We start from the raw sequence: 27,309 nt of genomic DNA, 5'->3' as shown, positions 1-27,309 counted from the left end.
ACAGTTAACTTTAGTCTAAGTTATCTCAGTGGGTCTGAAACAGTTTGGTCACCATATATGGAAACACATATTTCCAAGGCACACTTTTATATTATTGTATTATGTTCCACAATAAGAGTCGGAAACAGGCCTCAAGTTCTTAGGTTCAATAGCTCCATTGGTAGCATACAAATACAGGTTCATAGGTCACAGGTTGTATGTCGCAGGTTCAACGTCACGCAGCACCCTAAAGAAAATCGAATGAATGTAAAACATCGATGAAATCATTACAATTCATGCTATTGGACATACAACAAATACATATATAATACTTTTTTTTTTTTAAAGAGTAAATAGTTACATATGCACAAAGATAAATTAAAAAAAGTATTATTCTTATCTTTTTTTAATTATTGAAATGTATACAGTTAAGTTTCATATGGGTGTTGACAGATGTATCCATAGATTTAGTTAATTTTGCCCTCAAAGTGCACAAGATTGATGCATTTAATTTCCCGGGGGCCTCCGGACCCCCCTAGAGGACGTGAGATCCACCCCCACTTAAAACATATTCACATGGATAGGATACTAAATAAATGTGCACACTTTTTATATAGTAACCTTTGTACCTCAGCAGGAGGGAGTTAGTTAAGTGATCAGTGAAGGAACTTTATAAACTATCAAGCAGCTGTGTCCAGCATTTACTGTAAGAATCCACATTTATTCAATAATGCAGACTTAATAAACGACCATTCTTTGTTGATTCTGGCTGGAGTGTTAATTGACAGTAGTTACATAAGCTTCAAAACGAGCCACAACTGCGCGTGCACGCATGCGGAACTTATAGAATTAGCAATACACCCCTGGTAATGATGATTTTAGTATTAGTTCTGTGATGATGGAGCATCAACTTTTGGATCAACCAGATATTGACAGATTAGGGTTGTCGATAACAGTCACTTTAAACATGTGACTGACTCTGTATAACCATTTTTTTCCCTTACTCTTGTGATTTTTGTTCATCCTATCTAAAAGATAAAAAAACACGAGTTCATTGTTTTAACAAGATTTTTCACGATATAATAAAATACATGAATCCTGTAAACATTTGTAGTATAGTATTCTTATTTGTTTTATTCCCTTATCTGTGTTTCTGTTACAGATGCCTACTCAAAAAGTGTGCCAGACTTGCAAACACAAAATAGGAGTAGCCAGCAGGAAATGCAGGCAATGTGGTGCCAACCAACCCTACAAGGAGAAACTATCCAAGCAAAAGGAAAAGGTTGCACAGGAGTGGAAGGCCACGCAACAAAAAAACCACAGTGTCAACAAAGTTTATGACTCAACAAATCTACTGGTACATTTTTTTTTCTTGCAGATGTCAGTTGGCAAACACAGAATTATGTGACTATGGTTTCCAAAAGTAAAATAAATGAAATATCATACACATTTTGAATAAATGGTAAAACCAAGAATGTCACAGAATCAAATGTAAAGATCTAAATAATAAATTAAAATAAATAAATATACAAAATGTTTGGGCTGAATATAGATATATTAACATTGGCTCAACTCTGCCCAAAACCAGCCAATATTAATATAGTGCTTGAAAGACAATCAAGTCCTGGAAAGAGTTTGTATTAATAAAGAGGCCCTTAAAAGCACTTTAATTTAGCTTACCAGAGTCTCTGACTTTGAGCCGTGTTCATCTGAAGTGCTTTAGTCATCAATATTTTGAGTTAATGCAGAACTTTGAACCTGAAATGACATAGGTTATAGCTTGCTGACATATTTCAAAGCTAAATGTAGCTTATTCAGATATCTGAATGTGAGAGTTAAATAGACCCATATAAAAATAACCATGCCCATGTAAACAAAACTCAAAAAGTGAACCTGAGCTTTTTTTCATGGTGTTTTTTGGGGCTCCCCTAAAATGGGTCTAAAATCACACCTGGTTAATGGTGGGGTGCCTTCCTCAATGTGCATACGTATCACATCAGTGCATTTTTCACTTATGCAAAAATAAATGGAGTTGTAAAAGCTTTAGGTGTGTGAAAATGTTTAGAGCTGTTATGTAAACAATATTTCTTGTTTTTTTTGTGTCCATTGTGTTCCAGCTCCACAAATGGAAACTTCTTGAGCGGCATCCCATCCTCCTTCTTGCCAAGAGAGGCACAAATGGTTTTGCGGCCGATTGCCTCTGTCCATGGCAAATTGAGACAGAAGATGGTAACAATGCACTTGTTACCATAAAGAGGATTTACGAAAGCCTTCTTAATGGTAAAGTATAAAAATCCACATGCTATATTTTAAGCCAAAAGTCAAAAGCAATTTATCGCTTAACATTTTTTGTAAATTAATTGCTCAGTTATTTTGTTTTAAAAAAACATGTGAATCACTCTTTACCAAGTAGTACAAATATGTCGTTATGTCTTGTTTTGTCAGTTAAAGGTCCCATGTCATGCTTTTCCGGTTATCACCCGTCCCCTTGTGTTATGTAGCTTTTTCTGCATGTAAACGGTCTGCAGAGTCAAAAACCCTCAAAGTACACCCTGTAGCGAGTAAAACTCTAACACAGAGAAGACCTGTCTGTGCTGCCCCAGAACGCCTCGTTGGACATTTCTCTTTTTCCATTGTTTACTTCCTGAGTATAGTGATATAGTGTTTAGGACAGAGAGTGAATACACAGAGATGCTGTATGAGAAACCAATGTGAGTTTGGAACATTGATCAATATAAATCTATTCTAGTAAACCTCAACAATGGAATTATGATCAGTAGAAATGGCCATGACATGGGACCTTTTAAACTAGAAGGAAAATACAAAGAAATTGTTCACATGTGAGAATCTAATTATGACATGTTTTTACTGAAAGGATTACTCAAAACAATAAGCAATTATAGAAACAGCTGGTCAATCATTTTAAAGTTGACAATGAATCAACTAATAATCACCCTTACTTATATACTGATAACAATACTAATAATAACATTACGTTTTGTGGGACTATGTTTTTCGTAAAAGCTTAGCAGCACAACTATTGGTGGATTGCTGCACTGGTTTTCTCATCCTAACATTGAAGTCTTAAATGCTTGATTCATAAAAAACAATCAATATTTGTAGTTTCATTTTTAGCTGTAATTACTCAGATTATAAATGTATATGGATTATACTTGGTCATTTATTCACCATGCCTCTACTTTTTTTTCTTCTCAAAAGTGACTTTGGCAGTTGAACCACAGGCAGAAATGGCCACAGACCCAGGATCAGATTCCTTGTCTGTACCTCTCTCCTCCGGCCTGACTCCTGCTCTCTCCTCCGGCCTGACTCCTCCTCTCTCCTCCGGCCTGACTCCTCCTCTCTCCTCCGGCCTGACTCCTCCTCTCTCCTCCGGCCTGACTCCTCCTCTCTCCTCCGGCCTGACTCCTCCTCTCTCCTCCGGCCTGACTCTCCTCTCTCCTCCGGCCTGACTCCTCCTCTCTCCTCCGGCCTGACTCCTCCTCTCTCCTCCGGCCTGACTCCTCCTCTCTCCTCCGGCCTGACTCCTCCTCTCTCCTCCGGCCTGACTCCTCCTCTCTCCTCCGGCCTGACTCCTCCTCTCTCCTCCGGCCTGACTCCTCCTCTCTCCTCCGGCCTGACTCCCTACTCTCTCCTCCGGCCCTGTCTCCTCCTCTCTCCTCCGGCCTGACTCCTCCTCTCTCCTCCGGCCTGACTCCTCCTCTCTCCTCCCGGCCTGACTCCTCCTCTCCTGACTCCTCCTCTCTCCTCCGGCCTGACTCCTCCTCTCCTCTCTCCTCCGGCCTGACTCCTCCTGTGTCCTCAGTGTCTTCCTCACAGAAAAGAAGACCAACGAGGAATAAAGTGGCAATTAATGGTATGTGCGGGTTAATTAGTAATTATCTTATTTACATAGACTGAAACTGTGTTTGATTTTGCACATTGAATTAGTTAAAGAGAGAGAAAACAATCATCGGTACAATTAGAATACGCCACCTTTTGTTTTGTTTAAGACTTTGCAGTATCAAAAGTCTCAGTGCCATTTTGAACAGTTTAATTGAGCACAATGTGATGTTAGGCAATGTTTAGGAGGTTATTGCTGAACTTCAACTTATTACCATCTTTTAATTCCTTGCAGAATGTCCCATTCATCAAGGGTCAGCCACTTTCCCCTACAAAAAACTACTGAGGGAAAGAATCAGGGAGGTTTGTTTAGAAAATATTTTAAAATAAGAAATAAACTGACAATAATGCTTCCGTGGAACCAAGTCTTATCTTATCTTATTGGATTTTCGTATACTTTGTTTAAAAGGAGTGTTTCAGTCTTAAGCATGACTGCTAATCTAAATATTGAAATTACAGTAACAATAAATTATTATTAATTTAAGGTTGAGGTACTTGTGTAATGCTTCATGTCGCATTAATGCATCATGTCCAGCCATTTATTTGTATATTACATGTTTTCTTGTAATCATTTGTAGGTGAATTCCTATTCTTGGCAGTGAAAATATCTTTTTAAATAATAATAGTATTCCAAAATATTAAACTGATGGGGAAAATGCTATTGACTATGTTACAGTCCTTCATATGTTTGAGTTAATCGTACCTACTATTATTTCAAATGATCATTTGATTTCTCTGGACTTTTCGTATTTACATATATGACATTTGAAAAAAAAATAAGTTTACCTAAAATCTGTCTTTCTTTACTCAGGGCCATGCCGAGGTGTTGGTGCAGTGGCAGTCTTGCTCTGGATGGTATGTATCTAATCTGAAGTTTCCTTCAGTGTAGCTGGTGGGGCTGGCAGAACAGGGGCCAGAAAGTAGTCTTACCAACCAACTTCATCAACCCTGAGATCACTAACTTAAACATTTTGGGTTCCTCAGCAGTAAATTCAATTTAGTTGATCACATGGGGGTGGGGAGCCATGTCATCAATGGCTCTATCAGACAGCGATTGTGCCATAAAGTAAGACATCCAAGTTCTCTGCCCTTCGTCATTCAGACATCGCAGGTCTCCCTTGAAAAAGAGATCTATGATCTCAATGGGACCAATCTGGTTAAATAAAGGTTTGAAATGAAATGAAAATTGCGCCCTAGAAACGCTGTCTGGTTGTAACACATAAGCAGGGAAGTAGCTTACATTGGAATATAAATTAAAATACAATATACAACTGAGTTTATCCTTGATCAATATCACTAAAGGTTAAATGATTGATATGTGATGCTGGATGGTATTTGATCTCTTTTGTAATTACTTACTTGTTACATTTGTTCTTAACAATTATACTATTAGTATAGTTAGTAAGTAGTATTATTGCTGTGTGCTGTCTTGGAGGCAGTTGTTTACTTGAGTAAAAGTAGAAGTACTCAGATCTTATGCTTGAGTAAAAGTAGAAGTACTCAGATCTTGTTCTGAGTAAAAGCAGAAGTACAGAAGTACTCAGGTCTTGTACTTGAGTAAAAGTAGAAGTACTCAGATCTTGTTCTTGAGTAAAAGTAAGTACTCAGGTATTGTACTTCTACTTAAAGTAGAAGTACCAGAGTGTAGGAATACTCTGTTACAGTAAAAGTCCTGCATTCAAAATGTTCCTCAAGTGAAAGTCGAAAAGTATTCTCATCAAAATATAGTGAAAGTAGCGACAGTAAAAGTAGTCGTTGTGCAGATTGGTCAATTTCAGAATAATATATATGATATGTTTTATAATGATTGATCATGAAAGTGTTCTCAAAGCTGGTGAAGGTGCAGCTAGTCTGAATGACTTTGTATACTGCATACGGTAGCTGGTGGATTTACTCCAGGTGGAACTAAAGTCTGATTCAACACTTGATTAGATTTCACATCATTCATCTGTGAAGTAACTGAAGGTATTAAATACATGTAGTGGAGTCAAAGTACACCATGTACTTCTGACTTATGTTTACTGCCAACCTAAAAGTACCTCAAAAATAGTAATCAATAATGTATTGAAAAGTTATTTGGCTGATTGTTTTATATTGGCTCAGCCAGGTTATATGGGATGCCCAGTCTACGTACAGATCACTCATTTTGAAATATTAAACTTACTTTTCTTTTCTTTAATTGTTCATCCTCGTGTAGAAGGCTATCACGAAACACACATTTGGTTGTTTATAGCATAAAGAACATCTGATTTAATGTGAGGTAGGGAAATAATCATTTGAGTATGTGTATATAAATATGTAATTTACAACAGCTGTAAGATGCTTGAAAAGCTGGAAAATGCACCTTGAAAATGCTTGAAAAGTGCTTGAATTTGACTTTGGAAAAGGTGTAAGAACCCTGTATATATAAATATATATATTATACTGCACTTTCATCACGATATTTTTAAGTGACTTAGTGTATCTTCTCATTTGAAATAGCATTGTCAACATACTGTAGAACTACATATACCAAACAGTTGAAAAAAAGTAATACTTTTTGCTGTGTTTCTGTTTTACAGTGGGGCGAAGTGGAAACATTCCTGGGAGCCAAAGGAAAACTTTCCTAATTAAATATGCCTGACTTTTGTTTTTCTACATTGGAGTAATAAAATACATATTTAAAAAAACATCTATGTAAGTGCCGTGCCTATTTGTGTTCTTATGTTATCAGTGAGCTGAAGCCAAGACAAATACAAATATGTTTTAAGTGTATCCATACAAACTCATTCTCTAAAACTGTCATGTTTGGTCTGTTGAATGACACCCATGAGGAAAAAGGTCCTATACATTATATCACATCGGCAGGGCTGTGATGTGATGAGGCCCTCGCGAGCGTCGACTGGGGGTGGTGGTGGTTTGTAAACCCCGGACACACCAAGCCGATTACAGCTAGTGGAGCCTCGCAGCAGAAACTGTGGCGCACTCAATTGCGCCGCATTTGCGCATCAGATGAGGCTCCCTCCACAAGATGAGGGCGAGAGGCAGACGCAGTCTGTGTGATCGGCGTGTAGGGAGGAGCGGGCCTGCACATCGGCATATCACAGACTGGTGCATACATTGTACAGGCGGCAATTTGAATTGGAATGCAGCCCACTCACGGCAGACAAACCCAAACACTTTTGGAACACGCCACCTCCAGACGCATTAACATGCACTCCCCTAACTTTCCCCTAATCTGACATTGTATTTCATTCCATAACATCTTATCAACAGAGAAAATGAAGGGTAATCAAATAATAAAACATGTCACTCATATCACTTTCTTTCTTACTGTACTTGTCATTTTTATATCCTATATATTCAAGCTGCATTTCAACTTCAATTCTTGGCGATAATACAAAAAAATATTCACATTTATTTTTGGATTATGTCTATGGGGGGCCGTTAGGGACATTATTCAGAAATACTGTTCACATGTGAAACACACTGAAACCAAAATCATTTACAAACATGTACAAATCTCTCATATGCGATGGAAACTTCTGAAGCAATGGAAACTGGACTCAGAGAGACACGAGGAGAGCAGGAACTTTGATGGCAAACACTGATGGTTTATTCACAAGACATGTTGTGTGACACGAATTGACACAAAAGATTCCAAACCAATTCTGAAGATCTCTACCCCAGACCCATATGTAGCTAGTTCTGAGAGAAGAATCAACATTGTGCATAACGAGATAAAACCAACACCTCTATCAGCTGACGCCAACAGGCAGGAACAGGGAGACAAAACACTGAGAGCACAGCAGCCAAGGATACAGGTGCCTGGGCTCAGTCAGGACAAAACTGATCAACTGTCTCAAAGTTATTGGCCTTGAAAATATTTCGCCAACAATATATACATATGAAACGCTCTCACACACACACACCATATGAAAGGTTCCAGGATAATAGATCAACTCAGTGAAAGCACCGCCTGGTGACCAATCAGAGCTCAGTGTGCAGAGTCGACGTTCGCTACACACAGGGCCTCATCATATAACTTTGCGTGGGGCCACAAGTTGGCCAGGGGGTGCATGCAGAAGTATTATTTTAAGCAACACATTACTGATCTTAGATTTATTTTTCTGATAGAAAGGGACACCTAGTGGTTAAAGCACGTTATTGAATTGTATTATTTTTCACAAAAATGAAACCATCAATAGCAAAAACTGAATTAACTGTCATTAGTAAACCACTCAAATAAAAAGATCATAAGTGGTTTTGTTTTACATATATTTTAAGGATAATAATAGCAATGTAATTATGTGTCTATGACACTTATAACACTGATTTGAAAAACATACAGAAACAATTAATTCACTGCCCTTAATAAAGTATTTAAATATACATTTCAGGTGTGCTGTTTTGTTAAGTAATGGATATTGAATATGGAATAAAGGTTTTGACAAGACCTGGTGTAACAATAATCAAAAAGGACATTAAAAGAGCTCCAGATGTTAATTATCTGTTTTTGCAAAAATAAAGTACACAAAGTTGATTCTCGACTCTTTAAACACAGGTGATTGTATTCTTGTAAAAGTAACAATAACAAGCTCCATTTTCTATCTCCAGTCCGACTCATATTAATATGCAATGTGTTTGGTTCTATGCAAACTCAGTAATATCCATTGTGATACAGTTATAAGGCCTTCACATGAGACTGTCAGTGGAAATTAAAGGGGATCAGGAGCTCACGTCTTCTCAGAGTCATCATCATCATCATGTTCTCTGCTGCTGCTGCTGCTGCTGTTGCTGCTGCTGCTGGCAGCTGGAAGTGAGTCAACACTTATTATACTGCTGTTTAACAGGATAATCTGTCATATAACATTTTTTTTATTTGTACAGGTGTGAAGTGTGAACAGTTGACACAGCCAGCCTCTGTGACTGTGCAGCCAGGTCAACGTCTGACCATCACCTGTCAGGTCTCTTATTCTGTTTAATAATAATAATAATAAAATTCAATAACGTGCTTTAACCACTAGGTGTCCCTTTCTATCAGCTGTGCACCGTTATGGTGTAAATACAGCCTATCTACCAATTGGATCAAATATAAAAGTCAGCCGAATTAGTGTTGATACTGCAAGGAGACGTATTGTGTGAAAAGAAATCGTAAGATGTTGTTTAATTGCTGATATATGTATGATCCACTTCACGTTTTCAGTTTTGGCGGCATTTCTCCTGTTTGTCTAGAAGTCTTCTCAGCAGGGCTCTATAAATAAAGAACTACGGCAGATATGTAATATTTAATGCAGCCGAACCGTGTATTACAATGCCGTTATGTGATGACTTTCAAAGAGAAAAGCAAGCACACTCAGAATAAAGTATTATTTTAATGTTTTCGGATTTCACATCGCATAAACACCATTTCCCAACGTGCATTGCGGCTAAACCATCGAATCACCGAGCTGAGGTCTGTTTCCGGTATTGTTTTTGACAGATGTATTTTGTTATACACACACATTCCTTCACATTTAAATTTACATTAAAGTATTTCGTGAGGCCATATAAAATGTTTTTAAATATGACTACTGTTCGAGTTGAAGAGTTTGTAAATTAACATGAACCGAAGCTGTTGCCTGGTAACACAAACGCACAACGTCACGTCCGTTAATTCCACATCCACAGATTAACATCGATTTAATAAATTAATGTAGCCTTTGTTTCTGCTAAAAGAGGTGTCGACCAGCAAATCAAGAAAATCGGCGAAATCGAGTGTGACTATTACAAATTAAATCATTATTTTATTAATATTGATAATAATAACAACCGACCGTCGGGGTAGCATTTGCTTGGCATTTCCGGGTATATCTCCACTGGTTGGGCCATGTTAACAATACTGTGTAATTGTCACGTTTGAAGGGACAACATCGTGACATCTTCACGTCTCCCAGCATGGTAAATCGTCACATGTTCACGTCTTGCCTTGATACCGGGTTGTGCTGACCATGTCCATGCCTTTATGACAACAGTGTACCAATCTTCTGATGGCTACTTCCAGCAGGATAACTCACCGTGTCACAAAGCTCAAATATTCTCCAACTGGTTTTGAACATGACAATGACTTTTACTCAAATGGCCTCCACAGTCACCAGATCCAAATCCTACAGAGCACCATTGGGATATGGTGGAACCAGAGATTTGCGTCATGGATGTGCAGCTGACAAATCTGCAGCAACTGCGTGATGCGATCAGGTCAATATTGAGCAAAATCTCTGAGGAATGTTTCCAGTAGCCTACCTTGTGTAATCTATGCAATGAAGACTTAATGCAGTTCTGAAAGCAGATGGGGGTCCAACCCATCCTAGCAAGGTGTACCTAATTAAGTGGCTGGTGAGTGTATTACTTAGGTCCATTTGTATTGTTAGTGTGTGTCTGTAGGAGTAAAGTCTAGACACATTCTTTGGATGTAAGCATTGGTTAATTAAACAGATCATGATAATAAGGGTAATCACCAAAACCTTATACCAGGGGTGGGGAACCTCCGGCCCTCGAGGTAACTCGGATCCGAAGGTGACTGATAACTGCTAATGGCATTTAGTTGAATACCAGACATAGTAAATGCAAAGCAGGATAATACAAAAAAAAGGTAATAAACAAGCCATTAAATCGTAATACTCGTTTTAATACGTTCACATGCATACAACACAATACAATAGACTTGTTAAGTCCTGTTCGTTGTCCTGTTTGTTGTCCTCATCACCGTCGTGTTCGTTGTCCTCATCACCGTCCTGTTTGTTGTCCTCATCACCTTCCTGTTTGTTATCCTCATCACCGTCGTGTTTGTTATCCTCATCACCGTCCTGTTCGTTGTCCTCATCACCTTCCTGTTTGTTGTCCTCATCACCGTCGTGTTCGTTGTCCTCATCACCGTCCTGTTCGTTGTCCTCATCACCGTCCTGTTCGTTGTCCTCATCACCGTCTTCAATGTCTTCCTCCATCATGAGAAAAGACGAGTCCGTGCCAATACAGCTGTAGGTGCTGGTGACTCTGCTCAGTTTCTGCTCCAGAAGATATTGATGGTGTAAAAGACAGCAGTGCAGTCCCCTGTATCCCTCTTCTGTTATATCGCTTGGAGAAACTAAAATAAAAAGACAAAATGACAGTCTATGTAAGGCAACTTTTAATTAGCATTGATGTTGGTTCCATATAAGCAATTTTAATGTTTAACTCCGAGGCTGTATATTAGCTAAAAAGATTTGTGATTCAGAAAAAATGCAATCATTACAGATGCTATTCAGTGACAGACGTTTGACACTGACCAGAAGGGGCAGTGGCAAATGTTATAAATCGGTATTTGTGGAACATACTTTGGTTCCTGATGTCGTCTTTTGTCTGATGAAGGAGGTGGTCCAGTTTGTCCAGTGCCTGCCTCAGATTTTGACAATGCTGGGTCATCTCCTTCACAATGATGACTTTCTTCTCTTCCATACGCCTGACCAGCATAACCTGGTCAAAAAGTCGCCTCTTTGTGCGCAGGTTCACCACTATAATGGAAAAAAAACAAAATATGACAACACAAACACAATGGTAAGGCTAATAAAAACAAATAATATCTGTTTGCATTCAATCTTTTTAACTTAAATTGCCCAAAACCTTGAAATCTGGTAAAAAATGTCCAATCTCGCCGCTTGCTGAATTTTTTCAATTCTGTCTATGTTGGCAGAATTACATTCAGTATGTCTTGAGATTCAACATTAGTATGCAGTTCAGGGTGGTCAGGAAGGGTTTTACTGTTTCCATAGATGTGCCTGTCCCAGTGAGACTATAGCATGACTATTAAGACTTGATAGGGCAACATCATACAGACCTTTCAATATAATTATTTCAAAATGCTTTGTTGTGATCATGATGATTTGTGACACCTATGTTGACAGCTCTGTGTTACATTGGTGATTGTATTCTAGTACTACAACTGCATTTATGGAATATCTAGGGCAAACAAAAACAAGTTGTTTCTTACCATCTCCTTGCGCTTCCCAGGGCAGAATGACATCCTCAGACAGACTGCATGCTGCTTCTGTGTCAATTGTCTCTGTACAGGTATCAATGGTGTTGTAATGAAAGCTTTAGCGCAAGTTCAATAAGGAAGACCTAACTCGAGTCACTCACACGTCACTCTATGGCTCCCTTCCCCCCTCATTAAATATGAGGGCGTCACGCCTCAGCAGCCAATCGCTGCCACATGCTAAATGCCTTTAAATACCTGCTCTTCCTCCCTGTCAGTTGTCATTGCAGATGATCACACGCAATGGTAGTTGCAATACAATACTGCTTCTCGTGAGAAAAAACCGTAAGAAACAACTAGCTCAAGATGTCCAACTCGGACAATTCGGAACACGAACCTTCTCTGGAAGTCTCCGATCCCGGTTCGGCTCCCCCACAGCGGCTTATCAACAGAGGAAGACTTCCTCATCGCCCGGCTCCTGCAGCAGGGCTTTCCCACCAGCCCCAGGCCTCACTCTCTCTCAGCGGCGATAGCTCTCGGACCAGGTCTCCAGCGTAGCTCCCCAGTCCGGGGCAGCAGCTCCAGCCAGCTTCCCAGAGAGCAGGACGAGGGACGCAGCCGCGGAGGTAAAAAAGGGCAGGAAGTCGAGCCCTCCAGGATCCCGTCCCCCTCCAAAAAATCCACCCCTTTCTCAGGCTCGCCAGTCCGGGAGCGTCACACACCCCTATGGAGAGTAGCGCGGCCGGCTCCCTGCAATCCCTGGCTAGCTCCATGATAGCTATCGATGCTCGCCTCCAGGCTCTGGAAGACTCCGCCACAGGAGCTTCAACTTCCGTTGCACTCAGGTACTAGTTTTAACGAAAACGTTTGCACTCGACCCTTACACAGGGTTGGGTTGTAACGGAATACATGTAACGGTGTTACGTAATCGGAAGAAAAAGAAAGAAAAAAAATAAATAAATCAGTATATTCAGCTGGCGTTACATTTGAAAAACGAGTAAACTGAGTGCAGTTACTTTCGTAAACCTGAAGTGAATACTTATTGGAATTATTGGTGGAAAGTTTCCTCACAATGTAATATTCATTACCGGCAGAACCGTGTGCACAGCGATGCAGCGTATCTGCGAGCGAGAGATGCAGCGTGTCCGTGAGGCCCCGCCCCGCACGCAGATGAGAGAGAGAGAGAGAGAGAGTTCTCTTTCAAAACATATTGGAAGGTAGAAACGGAGATGTTTAGATAAAACGTGGAAGATAACGTTTATGTAGCATTTATTTATTGTCGAAATGATGACATTCATAACGGGATCAAATCTAACTGAATGGCCTGCTGCTGCCGAATGCATGGGGCAAGTAACTGGGAAAAGTTTTAAAAGTGATTACATCGTTTCAGATAATACATAATAATGATAATGTATTCTATTTAGGGGTGCCTTTCAAAGCACCCAAGAACACCTTACAATGCATAAACTTTTCCAAGGAAAGGTTTTAAGACAGTACAAAGAATGCAGTCTGGGTGAGTTTTTCTTTTTATGTGCGGTGCAGATGAGAGAGCTGTCAAGAATGACACTAAAATGTTGTGTTCGTGCTCTTCATAAGCCATTAAAACAGTAAAATATGTGTCTCCTCGTTCACCCAAAACATACCCATCTGTTATGGAAAAGAAAGTATTCTAAAGAGAAAGCAGAAAGAAGAGGAAAAGATAGAAAGAAGAGGAAAAGGAGAAAAGAAAAGATAAAAAGAAGAGGAGGGAGGAAGAAAAAGAAGAGGAAAGGAAGTATTCTAAAAGTAATCTGCCACCGGTACCGGCGGGATCGTGGTTAGTTTCCGATGCGCAGAAGAAAAATCTGGCCCACCCTATATTTTTACAGGCCCACCCTAAAGTAAATTTCTGCCTACGCTACTGGTCCGCACAGCAGCAACAACCAATCACATGAATCTCTTGCCCCCGACACACAAAGCAATAGCAATGTTAAAACTAAGTAAACTGGAAAAAAAAAATAAAAAATCCCCCAACAGGCGAAAACCTACCAGTTTCACCCACTGTCTCTGCCTCCTCCCTCCATGCCTCGCTCCTCTGGTTTGTATCCCGGTAGATGAACAGAGACTGATCATACAGCACCGGGTGATTCACTACCGCCATAATGAATTTTCCCTCACATTTTTGGAATATGAGGAATTACCTGCGTCGTCTCTCCCAACATACACGCGGTCTGATTGGCTAGCGCTTGTACCGGCAGATTTGCATAAACGGGATTTCATTGGCTGACGCTTCTGCCGAGGCGCCAAAAGTTGAACATTGCTCAACTTCTTGAAGCGAGCAACGCAGCAAACGCTCCACGTCGCTTCCCAAAATACAGTTCTACTAAAAGTGACGTCACCCCACTCAAAGTGAATGGGCAGAAGTGTTTGGAAGCTGTAACGCACGCCACCGTGTGGACGGGCCGTCACAGTGGCTCTGCGCCAGAAACATCAACAAATAAATAAATAACTAAAAAATAAAAATAAAAACATTCTGGAATATCACCCTCCACTCCCATTAACATCCCTCAGCTAGCAGCTGCGCTATCTACAGATTCCGTGTTTGTTGACTATCTCCCGTCAGGGCTCTCCCAAGGCTTCAGGGTAGGGGTCCTCCCATCTCCCACAGTGACTTTCGTAGCAAGAAACTTACAGTCAGCTGCTAAAGAACCCAACATAGTTTCCCAGCTCATCGACAAAGAACTTCTCAAAGGATATATAATCGGTCCTTTTAGCTCCTCCCCCTTCTCAGTGTTCCGTTCAAATCCCATCGGAATAGCCACACGTAAATAAAAGGCTGATTTTCGATCTGTCCGCTCCCTGCTCCGGCCCATTCTGCAGCGTCAATAGCATCATCCCTCCAGATCAGTTCTCCCTTCACCATGCCTCAGTGGATAATGCAATAAAGATGATCAAGTTCACAGGGCACGGAGCTCGGCTCTCCAAAGCGGACATTACCGATGCCTTCAAATCATCCCCATTCATCCATCTCAGTGGAACTTGTTCGGTATTAAGTGGGAGTCCAAACTCTATCTTCGCGTTCGCCTGACCTTCGGGTGCAGAAGCAGCCCCTGCATCTTCAATTCCTTTTCGGAAGCGCTCTATTGGATCCTGCTGAACATCGTCAGAATCCCCTCCATCCTTCACCTACCGGACGACTTCCTCCCCATAAACCCGCACAGGACAGCTCAGGGATCTCACTGGCCAAGCTTAAACACTGCTTCAGGAGTGAGGTGACCCTCTCTCCAAAGAGAAAACGTTAGGTCCCGTCACACGCTTAGAGTTCTTAGGCATCATCCTCGACTCCATAGACATGAAGGCGTCTCTCCCCTCCGACAAATCGCAGCGCATCCAGGACATCACCAAGTCATACTGCGAGCAACAAGTTATCACAAAACAACAGTTGCTCTCCCTTCTCGGACACCTCAACTTCGCCATGCACGTCATCCCCCAGGGGCGCTCGTTCATCTCCCGCCTCCTGGACGCAGCTATCAGCGGTCGACAACCTCCATGACTGCGTTTTCTTAGACGAAGGCTGCCGTTCAGACCTTCGGTTCTGGTCCCTCCTGCTCGCCCACTGGAACGGAATTACTTTATTTTACGATGGCCTCGTGTGTTCCTCTGACTCAATGAGGTCTTCACGGATGCCGCCCATCCATGGGTTTTGGGGGGTTTCTTCCAGGGAGAGTGGTTCGCAGGGTCATGGCCCCGTCAATTTCTACCCAAGACGGTGGTCCTCCTCCGCCTTCACAACCTTCATTCGTCCGGACATCAGCGCCGTACGGGCTTCCCAAAGATCTCTCAGACCCTAACTATGGTAGTTATACATATAACTGGTGGTGGCTCAAACACATTCACAAGTATACATGTCTCACTAAGGTTCCCCGATATTCAAAAACTGCATTCCTGTCCTAATTCCGCGGGCCCCGCCCACAGGGAATAATGTCTCGTCTCACGCCGCAACTACAGGTAACGGGCTTCATCTCCGGCACACAGGTATTTCATTCCCAGGCCCTGCTCAAACGCATCAGTGTAAAATGTATTTCCTGCAGTCCGCGTGGACTCGGGCCACCGTACACTCCGGTGTCAGTTACAAAACAAAGGAAATAAAGAAAGAGTAAAGATATATATATATATATATATATAGCCTGCGAAGTCAGGCGTGGCGGAAGGCCACCGTACACTTCGGTGCCAGTTACAAACAAAGGAAAATAAATGAAGAGTAAATTAAAAAAAAAAAATATATATATATATATATAGCCTGCGAAGTCAGGCGTGGCAGAAGGCCACCGTACACTTCGGTGTCGTAGCGGAAGGCTACCGTACACTTCGGTGTCAGTTACAAAACAAAGAGTAAAGAAAATATATACATATATATATATATATATATATATATATATAGCCTGCGAAGTCAGGCGTGGCGGAAGGCCACCGTACACTTCGGTGCCAGTTACAAAACAAAGGAAAATAAATGAAGAGTAAATAAAAATAAAAAAAATATATATATATATATATATAGCCTGCGAAGTCAGGCGTGGCAGAAGGCCACCGTACACTTCGGTGTCGTAGCGGAAGGCTACCGTATACTTCGGTGTCAGTTACAAAACAAAGAGTAAAGAAAAAATATACATATATATATATATATATATATATATATATAACCTGCGAAGTCAGGCGTGGCGGAAGGCCACCGTACACTTCGGTGTCAGTTACAAAACAAAGGAAAAGAAATAAAGAAAAAAATAAAATATATATATATATAGCCTGCGAAGTCAGGCGTGGCGGAAGGCCACCGTACACTTCGGTGTCGTAGCGGAAGGCTACCGTACACTTCGGTGTCAGTTACAAAACAAAGGAAAGAGTAAAGAAAAGATATATATATATAACCTGCGAAGTCAGGCGTGGCGGAAGGCCACCGTACACTTCGGTGTCAGTTACAAAACAAAGGAAAAAGAAATAAAGAAAACAAATATATATATATATATATAGCCTGCGAAGTCAGGCGTGGCGGAAGGCCACAGTACACTTCGGTGTCGTAGCGGAAGGCTACCGTACACTTCGGTGTCAGTTACAAAACAAAGGAAAGAGTAAAGAAAAGATATATATATATAACCTGCGAAGTCAGGCGTGGCGGAAGGCCACCGTACACTTCGGTGTCAGTTACAAAACAAAGGAAAAAGAATAAAGAGAAATATATATATATAGCCTGCGAAGTCAGGCGTGGCGGAAGGCCACCGTACACTTCGGTGTCGTAGCGGAAGGCTACCGTACACTTCGGTGTCGTGGACGTTGGGCCACCGTTACAAAACGAAACCGCTCGCTCCTCGGCGTAGTCAAGCCCTGCTGGCCAGGCATGCGACCCGCAGGTCGTTTTCAGATAAGACCGGCACTGATTTCGGCAGTCAGAGTCTCAGCATGACCAGTAAGCTCCGGCAGTGATTCCGGCACAGTGTCGCTCATATACGTGTTAATCTATTATCTCTCCTCCCCAGATCACCAGTCACCCCACAAGGTAAGCAACTCAGTTCATCTCAGTATTCATACTTCACTGGTTTTGGGGATTTCATCGGAGCGGTGCTTTCTCTCCTGAATGATTATCCTGCAAACCGGGGGCCTAATCGCCAAACACCATTACATTCTCCTGTTGTACTATCATGGCAATCATTTCATTCATATGACGTGTAAACAATAAATATGTAATTCTTACATCACGTCTCTCCGGTTTTGAAATGAAAGCTTTAGCGCACGTTCAATAAGGAAGACCTAACTCGAGTCACTCACACGTCACTCTATGGCTCCCTTCCCCCCCTCATTAAATCAACAAGTCCTCCAACTAATACGACCAAATAGGTCGATTGTTTTTCCGACCCAAATACGACCCATAGCCACGTTTTAAAGTGTAGCACCTCTAGTGGTCGTGTAAGAAACAACATGCTCCCGTCTATTCATTTCTATTAGCAACTCCTGGCGGATCGTAATCCCGTGAACTTTAACCTTGCGCATCAATAAAAGTGCGACGAGTGAAGAAGAAGAAGAAGAAGAAGAAGAAGAAGAAGAAGAAGAAGAAGAAAGAAGAAGAAGAAGAGAAGAAGAAGAAGAAGAAGAGGAAGAGGAAGTGGTAAAATGCTAACTCACCAGGGTTTTTTGGACTCGTCACTGCATCACTGACAACATCCATTTATTTCCTACAGACAAGCTAATAAAGGTGAGTAGTCGGATTTATTTTGTCGTCTAGTACAGTGACTAAGATTACTATGTTTACCTAGGAATAATGATAGCAAAGCTAAATTAGCCAAAAGTAGAATCAGCTAACGTTAATGTGAGCATGGAAGTTATGTGATCCATCGGTTCATGCGGTTTATCCAAATGTTATCACACGTCACATTCTTTATAACTATATTAAATACTATTTTCTAATTTCTATATTCTTGAGCACCTGCCCCTATAAATGTCTGTGCACGCCACTGAGTAGGGGTGTAACGGTACACTTACCCGTACCGAAATTATTCGGTATGGGCCCTTCGGTTCGGTACACGTGTGTACCGAAGTGTACCGAACGAATATAACGTTAAACGTAAAAAAATTAGAACGTGAACAACTTTTTGGAAGTAATCTCAGATCGCAGCATTCAGAGTAATTTGCTCACATTGGGTTCAATGCGTCATAGAGCGAGCAAGTCATTTCATTGGACGAGAGGCATACTATGAGAGCTGGTCACAGGGATGCGTTCACATTTAGTCAGTAATTTGAGGAACTGTTGAAATGGCGCACGCAGATAAAGTTGAGCTCGAAAATACCTCCAGCATCATTGAAGTCTCCGGTTTGGAACATTTTGGTTTCGCAGTTACGTACAAGAATGACGGACAAAGACAGGTGGACCGAACCAAAGCTGTTTGTCGGCATTGTTCAACTACAATTGGTTACGCGGCTGGCAATACATCAAACTTGCACAATCATTTGAAAAGGCATCACCCGGACGTGAATATCACCGGTACCAAAAGAAAAAAGGCTGAAGTGCAAACTCCCACTAGCATTTAAGGCCTCCACCACTCGCAAAAAGTTTAGACCGAGCCAAGCTATTACAAACGCCAAATATCCTTATGTTGCCATGTTAGCAAAGCGCTACCTAGCTGTATCTGCTACCTCTGTCCCTAGCGAGAGGGTGTTCTCCACAGCAGGAGACATTGTTAGTGCCAGCAGATCTGCCCTTTCGGCAAGTAATGTGGACAAGTTAATTTTTCTTTACAAAAACATGAAAATACAATGACAAGCAAGTCATAATGTCAAACTGGCTGCATAGGTACTAGTACAGTACAGTTAAAATACAGATTATTTCAGTTCATCGAAATGCTGCACCTAATGTTTATTTTATTATATTTTGTATTTATTTGAGTGAATATTCACAGTTTAATAATAATTAAAACCCAAAAGTAATAGTCTATGTTTTGTGAGTACTAGTGCAGTAAAGTTCAAATACAGATTATTTCAGTTCATCGAAATGCTGCACCTTAATGTTTATTTTATTATATTTTGTATTTATTTGAGTGAATACATTATTCACAGTTTAATAATAATTTTAAAAAAAATATATATTTTATGTTTTGTGATAATTTGTTCTGCTGTACCGAAAACATACCGAACCGAACCGTGACCTAAAAAACGAGGTACGTACCGAACCGAAATGTTTGTGAACCGTTACACCCCTACTGGCTAGTACAGTAAAAGTTATTTGCCTTTCATCTGAAACATTCCTTTGCTGCAACACTATTCATTTTCCTAGCCATAGCTGACAGGAATCAAGCACATATAAGCAAGTCACTCTTATGTCAGTTGTAATAAAATGCAAAGCAATAATTATCAAGTCAATCCAGTCGGAAGGGTTCTCCAAGCCACATTGCTACACATATTCCAATTACTTGTATATTAGACTCTTCTTGCAGTATTTATATTCTATTGCATTTGTATTTATTTGCACTATTGTATCTGTTTATTGTGTTGCACTGTTGGAGGAGCCTGTGACATAAGATTTTCATTGACATATCTACACTATGTACAAATGACAAAAAAAGCCTTGAATCTTGAATCTGTTTTTTTATTATCCTTATCAGGTTATATATTACAAAGGTTGAAAATGGTATAGTTTATGGATGAAATGTTTTGCTGACAAAGCAACCCTACAACAAACCATGTGAACTGTGCAACTTTTGTCAAGTGAACATGTTGTGCTGTTCTCTGATGTTAGGTTAATCTTTCACGGCAACACATGAATTAACATTTAACAGGTCACCCTTATAACAGTAATAACAGAAACCTGTCTGTCTCTAGACAAATGCCAGAAATTACTTTAGCCATATCCAGTCTGAAAGTTCAGTCAGGTTATTTATTACCATGGCTAAACATTTTTGGGGAATGCAAAAACTTGTTGACTGGTCACTTGCATTTCCACAATACACAGCGTTTATTAAATGTGTGGGGGTTTTTTTTGCATTAAAAAAGGTAACACACCTGTTGCATTCTATCATGAAATTAATGTATGTAATGAAAAAAAAGTTGCAACAGTTATTTGACATTTGACAAAACTTGTGTTATTAAATATTATTGTAAGGATATTTTCTGGTTCCCTTTTAAGCTAACATACATATCCACAAGCAGATTTAACTTCAAGTTTTCATTCAACCATTTCAGTTACAAAATAGATGTTTGGGAAAATGAAAGAGTGATGTTTTCAAATGGCAAAAAATGTGTTTAAACAATGAGAAATCTTAAACAATACTAACACAATTCAAAAGCGATATTCCATAATATAACTTTCATTTAATGAAGTGCTAGATTGTCAAAGTGGACTTTACAAGATGTTCAATCGTATTGTTGTTATTTTCCAGTGCATTGACACTTAAACCTGTTATAAAGCAATAAAAAGGAAGAAAAACATTACTGGCTGCAATGGTAAGGACTGTGATTTCAAGGCAAGACATTCATGCTGTGTGATAATAGTGCTCAAACTACAGTTAATGTATTAAGGATAATCTCAATCCTACTGGAATCAAGAATTATTTGGCATTTTTGCATTAAATACGCTTTTTATTAATTTTCTGTTCATCTTTTTGTCAGTATAGCATGCCAAGTAAAAAGGAACATATTTAAGAGTAACAGAAAGTCCAAATGAATAATGTTTTAAAATGTGAATTCTGTTTAAGAAGTACCCCAGTAGTTATTAAATATGTTAACCATCATTTATTACTTTATATCTAAAAATGAGGTTGGCATTAAAGAAGCTTCATAACTATTTCCTAAGGTACCCACCTTTCTCTCTTATGCATCTGTGTCATAGTTTCAGGTAGAGGTTTTCCAAAAACTCTCCGGCAGGAAATAAGCAGAGCGATGGCAGCCACAACAGCCAGAGTCGACAGTATAATATAAGGAAGATATAATATGTATGTATCTAAAAATTGAGAAGGGTAAGGTTTAGATTGGAGAAAAGTCTGGGGGCTTTAGATGAAGTTATGTCAGAGTGTGTGTAAGGCTCTCAAACTTGCTGAAGATATAACAAACTGGACGTGCATTAATGCAGCAAAAGCAAATATGTACTCACTCAGCTTTATTACAAAAGGGTGCTATACATGATCCACTCTGGAGACAGTCGTGCACGTCCCTATTGCTGTGTTCCTTAGCACTGTTTGGGTAAAGCTCTGTCAAGTATGTGAACATCAGGGAGAAAGTAGCGGTAAAAGCATATTACCGAACATCTCCAGTGCAATACAGAGATTGGGTAGACCTACAGAATAAAGAAATTGTTTGTCAACTGTTGTTTTTCGTTAATAAGATACACAACTGTAGCACTTGATTTTACCCATGTTTGTACCATGAAGCCATTTTCTCCTACAATACAATAACAAAGGTTACAAACCTGATAATTTAAAATTAAAGCATAACTAATTCCTGACTCATGATGAGTAAATGCACAAATCAATGCAAGAGTTATTTCCCTTGTTCACCATTAAATACAAAATCCAGTAATTGAGTTTGTGAGAAGTTCCTATATAATTGTAACAGAGGTAAATATAAAGTATGTTTGGTGAATAGCTTGAATAAATAACAATTGTGATTTTCTTAAAGATATAAAGCGTTCTCTATATTAAACCTTTGTTCTGAGACTCCCCCCATATTTGTTTTGGGCTTACTTTGAGGCACCAATAGTATGAGGTAAAGCGGCATTGCTCCAAGAAGCAAAGAGGAGATGACAGACGGTCGGCGGGGAAGGTAGTGCAGAATCAGCCAGCTAGAAATGTAGGCTGGTACCCTCTACAGCTTGCTGAGATGAAGCAGCTGATGTAGGGGTTAGCATGAAGCTGAGCTGTGTTCAGGGACAGGCCAAAGTATCCTGTTGTTGAACAGAAGCTGGGTAAGACAAAGACACCAACGGATCGGAGATGATTGAATATATCAAAAAAAGAACTGTTAAGAAAATAGAATGAATGTATATTTGAGTGATTAGAGAAAACAGATTGTTATTGTGTTGAATATGTGTTGTGTAATAAGTGATAATTATAATGGGTTTTTATTATGTGAATGTGCATTTACATGTACATGAGTTTGAGTGGGATGAGCCCTCTCAGACATGATAGTAACTGTTAATAATGCAGAAAAATCTCATTGTAAGTAAATGAAATAAAAAGCAGCATACTTACAACACAAAGCAGAAGATAAGTGTTGTGGTTCTCATGCTGCTTTTCCTCAGCAGGTCGAGGACATTGGCTTTTTCTATAGGCTGTGCGTTTTTCTCATCACCCTGCCAGAATTGAAAACAAAATGAAACCCTGTGTTGTGGTTTCTTTCCTCAGTGGCCTAATATCTATATGAAAACAACAACATGCATTTTTCTAATTTAAATACAAATGTGTCCATCCAGAAAATGACAAATGGATATATCATATGGCGCTATGATGAGAACAACATGGTAACGTTTGTTTAAAATGAGATTATGTACTAGTGGCTAGCAGTGGGTTATATGATTTAAAACCCTTGCTCTGGGGTACATTTTGTGAATGTTCCTGCTAGCGTCTCTCCCTGACTCTGGATTTTTGGCTAGAACCCCTTCTCTTTTTAACGTGGTGGTTGTGTACTGTATTTGTATTATTTAAAATTAGGACTAATTTCAAGGCTAATCGAAGATGTTTTTGACCATTCATTTTTACAGACATATAACACATATGTTGCTTGTGAAATTACAAAAATCACTTTAGATGTGTTAATACCCTGGCCTACAACATTCCTGACAATATACACATAAGAAAAGTATTATAAAATGGAGTACCAACAACAGGAAAAGCAGATAAACTTACACACTGTAATCTCGAAAGATGAATTCGGAACCTTAACTTTGTTCCACTTAGCAGCCTTTCTCACTATGGCCTCAGCCTCCTCCACTTTTCCCTGAGAGAGCAGCCAGCGAGGAGACTCTGGATGAACCTGCGTCAGTGTTTCAGATTAGACAGAAAGCAAGACTCGGGCTGGATCAGAGAGACTTTAAAGACAAAGTATAAAACATTTTGTATTGATAGTACAGCTGAATATAGACAGGAAAGAGGGAGAGCGACGGGAGAATTACACAGACATGTATTCATCTTGTACTTTAGTGTGACTATGGGAATACCTCTATAGGGATGTATGTAAAACAGGCACAGCCATTGATTTACATTTATACTTTCATGTATGCAACATACGTCCAGAGAGGGAGGTAAAGCAGGCCGGGTAAAGACGAAGCCAACATGAGAGATTTCCAATCCCTCAAAAAGTAAGCAGCAAGAGGTAGAATCATGTAACCAATGGCAAAGCCTAAACACGAGCCCAACGATGAGTAAAGGACTCGCACATTGCCAGTCAAGATCTCAGCGCCTGTGTGCAGAGATAAGAGAGAGAAGTTTTAACACATTCCTGCATTGTGTTTTATTTACGACAGAGGCACTATTATAGACTGTGACATGTACCCAGCACTAAAGCAGCCACAAAGTTGGACATCTGTCCCAAACCATTGAAGAAGAGGAGGATAGTAAACATAGTCCACGAAGTAGAGAAGACCTGAATGAAGGAAAATAACGTCTGAACTGCCATGGTTGCAAAGAGCACAGGTTTTCTTCCAAACCTATGAGACACAAGTAAACATAATAAGAAAAACAAATGCATAACCTAGTATATACTATATACACATATATGACATAATAGTTTTTCTGTCGAAGATTTGAGTGTAGATGTGCTCCACACAAACATGTGTGTTTACAGTTTTTGTGACATAAAAGAAAAAAAACCACTTAAAGTTACGTTATATACTATATCACGGCATTATTGAGCACCATGTAATCTGATGCTGGAAAAGCTTTTTATAATCTGTAAAACACAATAACACAAAATCCAACATAATGGGTTTTAGTAGCTGTGTATAAAATCATGCTGTGTCTTATGCGTCAGTTGGAGTAGGCCACAGCAATGCTAGTAATGTATACATCACATGGTTCTGGTGTTTTATAGTACCGGTCTGACAGCTGTCCTGAGAAAAAGGATCCAAAAGAACTCCAATGAAGTAAACTGTGGCGGTGAACGGCTGCTTCCACTCATCACTGCACACCAGGTCGAACTGGAATATCCAAACAATACCATGTTTTAAAAATGACATTGTTGGCATTGTTCAGGGTATTTCCCCGGTAATGTTATGATCTCTCTGCAACTGGTTCTTTTAAGACACTTGTTCGATGTCTGATTATATTTCGATGATGCTAAGTCTGTGTGGTCAAATGTGCCCCTGTAAATAACTACTGTAGCGGCAAGTGACACAGGGGACTTTTTAGTACTTTTAATAATTATGTGACAATGATGCAGTGATCTTGCAGAGATACAGTCACAAACTTGACAGATATGTAGTTTAGATTTTTTTTAAATTTTTTTTTTACATTTAACGAAGATATTCACTTTATAATCACAAGAATGAAACCATCTATCTGAAAGAGAGAGAATATTCTAATCTGGAGACAAACAGGCTGAACTTGCCAGTCTTGACTAGCAGGCGGAAAAAAACAAGACCATTTGCACAGCAGTCAAAGGCACGCCTCGGGAAGAGAGTAGATCCCCTATCTAGCACATTGAACTTCAGATGTTTATGTGAATTCCTAATACATTTAATACTCAGTACCTCGCCCAAGTTAGGCAAACAATATTGTATTAAAGTCAAAAATAGAAGAAAACTGTTTAAACATTAAGCTTGTTAACATTCTATGCCTTACATTGTTCTGTGGAGGGATTATTAGTATAGGTAGTATAAGCAAGCATTAACATGTCTATTGACTGACAACAGCTGTGTTCACTCCGCTGCTGCCAGGTGTGCTAAGGCACAGAGGTTTTTAGACCATCCAAATGATATGATATAACATTTAGAAAGTACTTAGCTGATTTAGTACACATTAAGAGAAAATGAAAAAAGCTTGCACTGAAGCACTATAGTATCAACAATGGGATACAAAATGCAAGACATAAAATAAACTGACTGCGAAGGTTGGGGTAAATGTTGGCACGCACACACACCTCAGAGACTACGGTAGACTGGTAGATGTCTTTGCTGTAGCTCCACCCGTCCACACAGCCCTCCTGTTCCAGTTCGGTGACGTTGACGTCCCTGCCAGGAATGAAGCCCTGAGCAGAGAGGTTTCTGACAACATCCAGCCTGTACCTGCTGCACCTGCTCTGCTCCTGTTTCCCATTCACCACCTAACAGTCACAGTGATACAAAATGTGTTAGTGTTATCAGAAAGGTTGATTTTTCAGTGAAAGTATGCTTTTACTGTGTAATGTGTTATAGCGTGTAACACATTACACAGTAAAAGCCCCACCCCCCCGGAAACACAGAGGGCCCTCATCACATAACTTTGCGTGGCCAGGGGGCAGCCCTGCGTGTAAGGGACATGTGGGAAATAAACGTTGGGCAATATAGCTGTGCACTAACAATACTCGTGATTGTCTCTACAGTGTACTATCACATAAGCATAGAGTGTAGCCACATTTAGTTTTAAAAAGATAAATACATAGATATTTGTATCCCTTGTCTTTTTACAAGAAACCATCCCAGTAGATGCGCCATCCCGTGCATGCTTAACTATTAAGGGTAACCTTTTGCTGGTTGCAAATGATGTGCAAATAGTCTATCATTGAAAATACAAATAGGTTTATGTAGGACACAGTTGTACATTTTCTCTAAGAAGATGCATTCAATGACAGAAAAACCTGTATATGTTTCATTCTGGATATTAGGCTTTACATTCATAAAGATATAATCCAAAAGTTTGTGTACAAAAAATGAAATCATGTTTCCAGAAAAGCTTTAGCAGATTCACCTTTATTGGTATGATGGTTGTATTCCAGTCTTCTGTAAGGTTGAAACCAGGAACAACACAGTGATGTCCTGGCACATCCGTCAGGAAAACGAGAATGAAAGTACTAAATCCATTCGGCACGAGGCTCACACAAAGCAGGAAGAAGACAACCTGCTGGAAACGTCCCCACTGACCAAGAAAAGAGATGGAGTCAGCAAAGTCCTTCATAGTGTAACAATATCTAGGATGACGTTGACATCATCTGTCTTCCTGGAAATGTAATATAGGTAGTGATAGAGCAAGGCTGTGGCATACAAGAGAGTTAGAAAAAAACCTAAACTCGGATGGGACATTCCTATTCAGCCACCACCTTGTCTTGGCATGACAGACAGCAAGCCATGCAACACAATAACTTGATCCTCAACTGCACTGTCAGTACACAGCCTCTGTCAACCATTATTTGCATGATTCAAACTATATTTATACATAGCAGGTTCAGCGAGTGATATGCTCCTCCTTCTAGGAACGCCCTGATTATTTTGTTTGTTCCTCCCCTTTAAGAAAGACAGTGCTAACCACAAATGCAGGTCACCCTGTACAGATGCATACAGAAAACACTTTTTTCTACCAGCATTTCAAGTGACTACGATCACTTTGTAAAATTATATTTAAGCAATAATATGTCCAGTGTTTTGCAATATATCACGAGATAATGAATTAAAACCCCTGTATTATGATACATATCACATTACCAGAGTTGTCAATAAAGTAAACAACTGTTTCAACCTTTAGAAGCAATAGTTGTCAAAGTCAAAAAGCGATGGATAAATACAGTTATTTTTATTAAGATCTTCACTGAACATATTTGAAATTACACAATGCTCAGTGCTGTAATAATTCATTTTTTAAGTAATTCTAAACTTGTGTATACCAATAATACTACAGTCTGAGACAGTTTTTATTTTTTTTATAGAGACTCTATAAAAAAACGTAATCATACATATAATATATAAAATATATGCTTTGTAACTTTTCAAATACGTGTTTGTTTTTGTTATGAACCCAAACAACAAATATATTTGTTCA

General features: G+C 39.8%; 1 protein-coding gene, 2 long non-coding RNA genes and 1 pseudogene across 3 annotated transcripts; 1 reads left to right on the top strand and 3 right to left on the bottom strand.

Annotated features, from left to right (window-relative positions):
• The first annotated feature begins 3,698 nt into the window (after nucleotides 1-3,698).
• LOC117540057 lies at nucleotides 3,699-7,176 on the top strand. Its single transcript, XR_004568107.1, has 3 exons — nucleotides 3,699-3,853; nucleotides 4,691-4,734; nucleotides 6,441-7,176. It is a non-coding gene; the product is annotated as an uncharacterized LOC117540057 (long non-coding RNA).
• Nucleotides 7,177-10,504: 3,328 nt separating this feature from the next.
• Nucleotides 10,505-11,960, bottom strand: LOC117540056 (myelin transcription factor 1-like protein). The gene is made up of 3 exons (XM_034206479.1): nucleotides 11,864-11,960; nucleotides 11,211-11,387; nucleotides 10,505-10,981 (listed from the first exon to the last, which is right to left on the bottom strand). The coding sequence occupies exons 2-3, from the start codon at nucleotides 11,344-11,346 to the stop codon at nucleotides 10,533-10,535; spliced, it is 585 nt and encodes a 194-aa protein (XP_034062370.1). The 5' UTR covers nucleotides 11,347-11,387; nucleotides 11,864-11,960; the 3' UTR covers nucleotides 10,505-10,532.
• A 9,544-nt stretch (nucleotides 11,961-21,504) lies between these two features.
• On the bottom strand, nucleotides 21,505-22,157 carry LOC117540059. Its single transcript, XR_004568109.1, has 3 exons — nucleotides 22,048-22,157; nucleotides 21,606-21,641; nucleotides 21,505-21,539 (listed from the first exon to the last, which is right to left on the bottom strand). It is a non-coding gene; the product is annotated as an uncharacterized LOC117540059 (long non-coding RNA).
• Nucleotides 22,158-23,251: 1,094 nt separating this feature from the next.
• LOC117540055 lies at nucleotides 23,252-26,524 on the bottom strand (annotated as a pseudogene).
• Nucleotides 26,525-27,309: the final 785 nt, after the last annotated feature.

The sequence above is a fragment of the Gymnodraco acuticeps genome, unplaced genomic scaffold, assembly GCF_902827175.1.
Source record: "Gymnodraco acuticeps unplaced genomic scaffold, fGymAcu1.1, whole genome shotgun sequence".
NCBI classification, from domain to species: domain Eukaryota; kingdom Metazoa; phylum Chordata; class Actinopteri; order Perciformes; family Bathydraconidae; genus Gymnodraco; species Gymnodraco acuticeps.
Note: the sequence above shows the minus strand (reverse complement) of the source record. Positions and strands in the feature narration are given on the sequence as shown.

Bases quoted from the DNA above. Each gene is read 5' to 3' on its own strand.
- LOC117540056 (XM_034206479.1), bottom strand. From the start codon at position 11,346: ATGCTGGTCAGGCGTATGGAAGAGAAGAAAGTCATCATTGTGAAGGAG. The intron at 10,982-11,210 runs GTATGTTCCACA...TTTTTATTTTAG, and splicing joins AGACGACATCAGGAACCAAA to TTTCTCCAAGCGATATAACA.